The 8597-nt window shown below is 38.6% G+C and overlaps 1 protein-coding gene across 1 annotated transcript in view; it reads right to left on the reverse strand.

Annotated features, from left to right (window-relative positions):
• PCNX2 (pecanex homolog 2) overlaps window positions 1–8597 on the reverse strand; it is a gene marked incomplete at its 3' end in the record, with an annotated part of 251039 nt that overhangs the window by 2203 nt on the left and 240239 nt on the right. The window contains exon 33 of the mRNA XM_006027452.1: window positions 1–215. This exon is cut by the window's left edge and continues 249 nt beyond it. Within this exon, the coding sequence (XP_006027514.1) occupies window positions 1–215 (215 nt within the window). The remainder of the gene's footprint in view (window positions 216–8597) is intronic.

The raw sequence follows: 8597 nt of genomic DNA on the forward strand, positions 1-8597 counted from the left end.
AGGAATGGCAGGGGGTTGAGAAAATACAGATGTCATAGAATTGTGGAAGGAGAGCTGACTGCCAGAAAGCCTTTGAGCAATTTCATGTGCAGATGTGGAAGCTCGAAAAAAAGGCTGGTGGCTTTCTACAATTGGTCCAGAATGACTTGAAACAGGTGGCTGCTGGCTTAAGGCAGCATGTGTTTGAGCAGACTGACTCCTGGGTTTTCTTCTGCCTTTAAAACAAAAATATTATACCCCATTTTAAATATCGTCAACATCGTCCCATCAAAGCATGCATTACTGCCTCTGTCTAGTGAGCAGGGTGTACCATAGATAGATCATTCTTTATAGCATGTGCAGTTTTATGCTGAGGATCTGGAGGATTTTTTTGCTACCATTTGGAGAACCACAGAAATTAAGAGACTGACGAAACCTCTTATAACCTAGTCCATCCTGTTTCCAGTATGGACTGCTCCCAAACTTCTCTTGTGTTTGGATCAGGACAGAATCTGACCTTAGGTGAAGTAGGTAAATAACATAATTATTTAAAAAAATCAACAGAGGAGTAACTGGAGAAATCAGGGCTCTTATTTAAAGTTATGCAGAAATCAGTAGGAGAAATAAGAACAGAATCCAGGAACCATTATTTTATCGACTACTTCATATCAACTTGAAGTCAACCCTGACTTTGATGATAGTCTTTGTCACAATGTTAATGATATGGAGTTAGAGGAAGTACAGTTAGCCAATTTGCAGATGGCACCAAGCTGGTGGAGCTACAGACACTTTGAAGGATAGGCTTAGGATTTGCAATGTCCTCGATACTTTGGAGAAACAGTTTGAAATGAATAGGATGAAATTCAGTAGAGACAAGTACAAAGTTCTGCACAAGGACAGAACAATCACACATACAAATACTGATTAGGCTGCACTACTGTACAAAAGGACCTGGGGGTTATGGTGGACCTCAAGCTGAATATGAGTCAATGGTGTGTTCATGTTGCAAAGAAAATCAACAGCATACCAGGTTGTATTAAGAGAAGTGTTTTTTTCCACTCCTGGGATTTGCAGGTGACACTCCTCTCAGTACAACCCAGTATACTGTTGGCTTTCTTTGCAATAGGAACACACATGGAGGCCTGCATCTCAAGAAAGTTATAGAGAAATTGGGAAGAGTCCATTGGAGAGCAACAAAAATGATCAGAGGATTGGGAAACATGACTTATGAGGATGGGTTGAAAAAAATGGGACCATTTCTTTTGGATAAAAGGCTGATGGGGGATTTGATAATAGTCTTCAAATTCATGAACGGTGGGTATAAAGAGGATGATGTTACATTATTCTTTGTGGCTACAGGGGATGGGGCAAGAAGAAGTGGTTTAAAACTACAATGAGGGAAATTCAGTTTGAATATTAAGAAGAGTTTCTCATTATGAGGCTGCTTAAGCACTGGAACAAATTACCTTGGGGTGAAGAATCCCTGTTCTTGGAAGTTTACTTAAGCAAGTTAGACAAACACTTGATCCTACCCTGAGCAGGGTAGCTAAGTAGGTGCCTTCCAACTCTATTTTTCTGAGCTTATAACTTAAATCAATACCAACCACATTGAAACATCCTGTTTCTACAGCTTTATACAGTTTGTTTGCAAAAAGTGCAGTTTTTAAACAAAATCAAATTAAATCAAATTACTCCAGGCCTTTAGGACTGGGAATGTGAGGATTCTTCCACATCAGTATCAGAGAACAAGAACTGTATGCTACAAGAAAGCTATTGAGGCCAAGATCTTAACAGGATTTAACAATGGACTGGATTGTTACCAGGGTATCCAGAGCATCTGGAGTTATCATAATTAATGACAAAAAGAACGTAGATGGGATAGTAAACCTCGTATGTCAGCACATAAGCCAATCTCTGTAATTCATATTCTGGAATGTCTGAATATACACAGAATAATTAAAAAAAAAAACTCCAGTCAGAAGCTACTGAATATGCTAAATACCTGCTTATGGATACAATGCACTCTCCGGGTAATGAACAACAGACTGGCACACACAAAAGACCTCCCTTGTTGCTCCTCTATATGATTTTATACCTGCCTCACAGCACATGTGTGTTCATGTGAGTGCTTACTTGGCTTTCCATTATCCAGGAAACCCAAAATACTAACACATGGTGGAAGCTTTGTGTCATAGCCATAACTGCAGGTTTAAAAAAAAAAATCTCAATATTTTTAAAACTTTACAATGCTGGAGCCAGTTTTGCTTTTCGAGGATTCTGAGCCTGTTGGGTTTTTTGTACTTTGGGGTTTTTTTGTGATACATGAAATAGGAAGAGGGGGTTATAAGAGAGCTGCAGGAATCTTTGAAAAAGAAAATTCCTCCAGATACTGACAATTCTCAGCCAAACAAGTTTCTAGAAATCTGATTGTCTATACTGCATTTATTAGTTATTTCAATGAATGTAGCATAATCTGTTTCAAAGATCCCTCTATTACTCAGTTCTTAATGAGTGCTTTAGATACGCAGACCTCAAAGTGCTTCTTAGAGAAATATTGTTAGCTTCATTTTGTAGGTACAGAGAAGTTAGGTAACTGAGGTCAGACTCATGACAGAGCTGGCCAATAAAATGATTGAAGCCGCTTAGTTGGGATAACATTTGTTGGCCTGACAGAAAAAAAACACTCTTCTGCATCCTTTACAATATCTCATTATTTCTATTGTCATATTCAAAACAAAAAAGATTACATTTAAAAAAATCCAGCAGTAGCCTTTGCAGTACAAGCCCATGACTCCTATTAAAATCAACATGACGAAGGTAGCTAACCCTGTCCACAGGTTTGAAAACATGCTCTTAGATTCCATGCACTTTAGATGGGATGATGGGAGTGGTGTAAACTGTAATTACAGACAGGTCAAAGCTGCAAAATTCATATCCAGATGTGGTTCTGACTTTCCCAAAGATTGATGTTGTTCAAACTCTCGGGGTGGGGGGTGGGGGGGTGTTTTGGTTAAACATTTTGGTTTCTATGTCTAACGATTATTTTAATGTGTTACTTTTTTTTAAAATAAAAAGGACAGATAGGAATTAAGCACAAAGAGGCTGTGGATGTGTTAGTTTGTTCAAAGTCTACAGTGGCCAAACATCTGTTCATGATTTAAACAGCGAAGCTAACCACTGTCCAAAAATATTCTATATTCATCCCAAATTCAGTGGTTACAGCACTGTATAGTAGACCACCCATATCTACACATAAATAACTCAGTCTCTGAAAATGCTTAAAACACAAAGACTGTTCTATGTACTGTATCATAAAATTAGTATACTTCTTGGTATACCCAACAGTTTTAATTCTCATTTTCCTCACTTTATGTGTTTGTGTGTGTGTGTATATATATATATATAAAATTTTAATTGTATATAGATATATTATTTAATTATTTTCAGACTGAATGGCACCAGCCAGCAAAATGTCACATTCAATTAAAAAGCACTATAGTCACTTGATTTGTAGATTATCTGGCTAGAACAGATCACTGTGATCATCTATTGTGATTTCTTGTGTGACAGGCCATGGGACCTTCCCAAATGAGTTTTTTTAGAAAAACATCCAGTCTTTATTAAAAATATTCTGGAATCAACGTCAACTCTTAGTAAGTTATTTCAATGGTTAATTACCCTCACTGTTTAAGATGTGCACCTGATTTACTGTCTGAATTTGTCTAGCTTCATTATTTCTTTGTCTGCTAGATAGAAGAACCATTTACTTACTACTAGGACTGTGTGAAGCTTTGGTCCCTGATTTGATACAGGCGGAGATTTGGCCTGATTCACTGACCAAATCTCTGAATCCAAATTGAATCAGAGGACCTTTTAATCCCTCCAGATTGAATCAGAACCCTCTGAATTGATTCAGAGAGATTCGGAGATTCGGACAGAGACAGCTTTATATGTTTTTTCTACATACCTCTAGGTAACAGGGGCTCGTGAGTGCTGCAATGCTGGGGCATATGTAGTGTCTCTCAGAAGTGTGGGGGGCTCCCCAGTGCACTCGGCAGCAGACCTGGAAGCGGACCAGAAGCACTTCCGATCCACTTCTGGGTCTGCCAGGGAGAACTCTGGGGGGGCCCTTGCACACCCCCACCCCCCGGCTCAGTGACTGGTGCCTCCTGGGTCTGGGGGGGCACCTGGGGTCCCCCTGTGGCCAATCACTGAGCCAGGGAAGTGTAAGGGGGGCCCCCCAGTGCATTCCCTGGCAGACCCAGAATCGGACCAGAAGTACTTCCGGTCCACTCCTGGTTCACCACCGAGCATGTGGAGGGCCCCCCTCACACTCCTGTGGGATGCTCCATCCACCCCAGGATTGCAGCATTCACGAGCTGCACCTGCTACCTCAAGGTATGTAGAAAAAACTTTTAAAGCTGTGTCTATGGCCAAATCAGCATCAAATCTTCAGATTCGGATTCGGCTGAATTGAATTGGGGACAGTGATCTGAATAAATGAATCAAATCACTGTCCCTGATTTGGGCCGAATCTGAATCAAATAGGACCTGCTTCGCACAACCGTACTTATTACCATATTTCAGTTCCCCCAGAGGCACTTATAGACTGCTTCCAAGGCATTCCTTAGTCTTCTCTTTGATAAAATAAGAAGATTAAGCTCCTTAAGTTTTTCACCAAAAACCAGGCCTTTCATCATTCTCATGGAACTTCTCTGCTGCCTCTCCAAATTATCATCATTGTTCCTGGCAGCATGCATACCAGAACTTGACACAGGATTGCAGTAGCATCCAGGACTGAGGTCAGGTTGACAGGCCTATTTCCCCAGTCATTCCACTGGCTGTTTTAAAATATTTTTAAGTCTAGTCCTTTGGTTCTTCCCCGATATTCCAAAACTTAAAGGAAATCATTATTAATAGCTCAGAGGGATCTTTGGGATAGCTGTTTTAAAAAACATCTACTGTAAAAACAATAGATGTGACGACTTCATTTGGCTTTTTCTCCAAATGCCAAACAGAAATATTTATTTCTGCAAATCTTTGCATTTTTTGCATTATTATGGGCAGTTCTGTCATTTCCATCTCATAGTAGACAGAAAACAGCGTTGGGCCTTCTTTTGTTTCTCACAGTCTTACATTTTTTTCTTATTGTTTTTAATTCTGCTAGCCAGAATTTTCCATGTGTGTCCTTTTGTTCCCTTGCCAATTTAATGCAAGCCCTAGCTTCTAATTTTATATTTATTACTATAAATTTCCCCTTTTAAATTATTTATATACATATAAAATGTATATATATAAAATTTACTTCACTTCTAAGTCTAGTTGTTTCCTTTTGGAACTGGTATGGTCTTCTCTTTCCATTGTGGCTACATGGCACCTAGTGAACTGTTCTTAAATGGTTCCCAATTAGCATTCATTATCATATGGGCCGCTCAAGATCATTATTTTACAATTAAGCTTGCCTTTCTGATTGCTACGCTGTCAAACTATGAGAGCGTGTGGGGAAAACTCTCACACTGTACTCAATTAAAAGCAGCAGTTATTTTTATACCACAACATGATTTATATACCTGGCAAGACCTTTTCCAGCCTTGTCCATTATTTTTAATGTCAGGTCAAAACGACTGAACAAGAAAGAAAACTAGTACCATTTCCCTTTTGTTCTCTGCCTTAATTTACACTGCATACCATAAATGTGATGTAAAGTCAATTAGTTCACACAGAGCACAGCTACATGTTCATTAATGTGCCATAGTTACTACACATTTAGTTTAGTACTTACTTAATAAAGTACTAACTAAATGTGCAGTAACTATATTTACTGTACAGTAGTGCCGATGAATGTTGGGTTTTTTTGTGATGCTTACTGTGCAGTAGCCTAGTGCACTACTGCCTAGTAGCATATTAGCACAGTTTTTGCCCAGCATACTACTGCACAGTGTTATTAGGCTATGGCACATTAAGCATCTTGTACAGATGTGCCCACTTCAACAAATCCTGAGTCCAGAGTCATAAATTTTATATCTTCAGTATCCTAATAATAATGTCACATCAGGATTCCCAATGTGAAGAATATTAATCCTATTCTGTAGATTACCATAATGCAAAAGTAGGTTTTAGCTTAGGAAGTTTTTGCTCATATATGGGGAAGGCAAGAATTACTTCATAAAAGAATCGCTGGCAAAATCTAAATGCTGGGTTTTTTGTTCTGATGACTGCCCTATTGATATAATAAGATTTTTCCCCCCCTCCACTGGTTTATCCTCTATTATTTCCTCTATTTCCTTGAGGAAACCCTCTTGCTCAAATAACTGAGGACATTTAGTGATTTTTTTCCCAGTGTCTGCCATTTAGAAATATGGTTAAGATTTTGGTGCACACACATAGCATGGATGCTTCCAACACATGGACAATGCAAAATAACGGGGCTTGTTGAATTCACCCTTTTGAATTCAACAAGCCCCTTCCATCTGCATTTGACTTTTCACCACAGCTAAAGGCATCCCTTTGTCCAGGGACTGAAAGCCAAGTAATTTGTTAGTGGAGGCTTAAGTGTACAACACTCGCCAGGGAACCTTTGGAGAAGCATGTCAGAAGGCCATTTCCTAAATATGCCTGATGTTGACACTTCTGTTTTTCTCAAATTAGGATCTCCCAGTGGGATATTTGATTTCTTTTAATTGTCTCATTACAGGCCTTTTATGCCGTCCAAATGGCTGTAGAACCAGGTAGTAACTAGCCAAAAGAAATGGTAGAACAGGCTTCAATGATAAACCCTATCCAGCTTCCTAACAACCACTACCTAACATGCTACACTGAGTGGATGTCAGATACAGGGGACGTCCTCGCCTGCATCATCATTTATGATTTTTAAAACTTCTCAAAACACTGAATTTCATATGAAGTTGAATAACTCAGCAAACATCTCGGCAGCGTTGTGATAAGAATGCAGCAAAACAGGATGGAAAGGGACATCCTGGCTCTCTGATCCAATCCCCTACTACTGCAGAAAAGCACAGCATATAGCACCTTTTATAAACTTATCAGGATCTATCTTAAAATTAGTGTATTTGATCACTGTGCTTTTTATTAGAAAAAAGTGTTCCAGAATTCCCCTAGAACTCTTTAGAAAGCTAGAAACCCCCTTATTTCTGCTTAAATTTATTCATAGCCAGTTTTATGAGTATAGGTTGTAGCTGTGTTGGTCTAAGGACAGAGTAAGACAAGGTTCTTTGGATAAATCCAGTATCTTTTATTAGACCAACTCAAATAGTTGGAAAAAATCTTTTCTGAAAGCTTTCAGGTACAAACAGCCTTCATCAGGCTGAAGAAACATTTCTTCATGGCCAGATTGTCCTTGCACCAATATTGTCATTTAGCTTAAATGGCTCTTTTCTTGCCTTGGTGTTTATCTCCCTGATGTGTTTAGAGAGAACACTTATATTCTGTCTCACCCTTTGTTTTGCTAGGGTGAATAAGCCAACCTCTTTTAGCTTCTTGTGGTAAGATTCATTTCCTATTCCCCTGATCATCCTAGCCATTCTCTGCATTTATTTCTGTTTGAATTAATCTTTCTTGAATATAGGTAACCGAAACAATGCTGTTCTAGATGAGGTTTCACCAGTGATAAGCACTATGGCCTTAATAACTTCCCATCTCTGCTGGAAATAAACACCTCACTTATTATGGCATTTGCCTCCTTTATGTCCATCATAGTGCTACTTCAAAGCCATCTTGTGATCAATTTTCTTCACTGTCCTTTCCAAATGACAATTACCAGATGATCTGCCTCCAGTTTACAGAGGAAATCTGGGTTATTATTTTTCATTTTGCATTTTATAGTCAAGGTATTTCTAATACTCCAGGTCATCCAGTTTTCTGTTGAATATTCTGAACCTCCTATGTGTTAACAATACTTCCAAATTTGCCACCAACAAAATTCATCATCACACTCCTAACTTTTTGTGCCAGGACTACTAATGAAAATATTAAATAAAATCAATCCCCAAATCAATACCTAATCCTCTTTTCTCCAGCTTAACTAATCATTTCCTAACTAACATTGCATCAAATGCTTCACTGGAGTTCACATAACTGATCTTTCTAAACAATGAAAAAAATTGATAGATCTAAATCCATCTTCTCAAAGCAAAATATTAGATTAGCTTGGCATGATCTTATTGTTAGTAACGCAATTTATCCCATCCTCAATTTAAGTCTGTTTTCACTTATTCCTTCCTTCAAAAATGTTTCTAAAATCCTGTAAACTATTGAGGTTGGACTCCTGGGCCTCTGGTAGTCTGGATCATTATTTTCTCCTTCTTTTATCTGCTGCTTTCCAGCCCTCCAATTTGAGTAATTTAGGATTTTTGCTTTTGAAACCACAATTGAATGTGCCAGTTCTTTCAGTGGGTTGGGATGGACATTATTTACTGCTCACATAAGGTTTATGTAGTCCATTCAAGTTCAAACTAACCAATCTAGACTTGTTACTTTGGTTTTAGTTTCAGAGCCTGCCAACTCTTTATTGAGTTTCAGCAGCAAGAGACCTTGGTCTCTGTCCCCTGTGTACCTTTTTTGGACATGTAATTGGTATATGTTTAACAAGAAAGGAAAGA

The sequence above is a fragment of the Alligator sinensis genome, unplaced genomic scaffold (genome assembly GCF_000455745.1).
Source record: "Alligator sinensis unplaced genomic scaffold, ASM45574v1 scaffold93_1, whole genome shotgun sequence".
In the NCBI taxonomy this organism is placed as follows: Eukaryota; Metazoa; Chordata; order Crocodylia; family Alligatoridae; genus Alligator; species Alligator sinensis.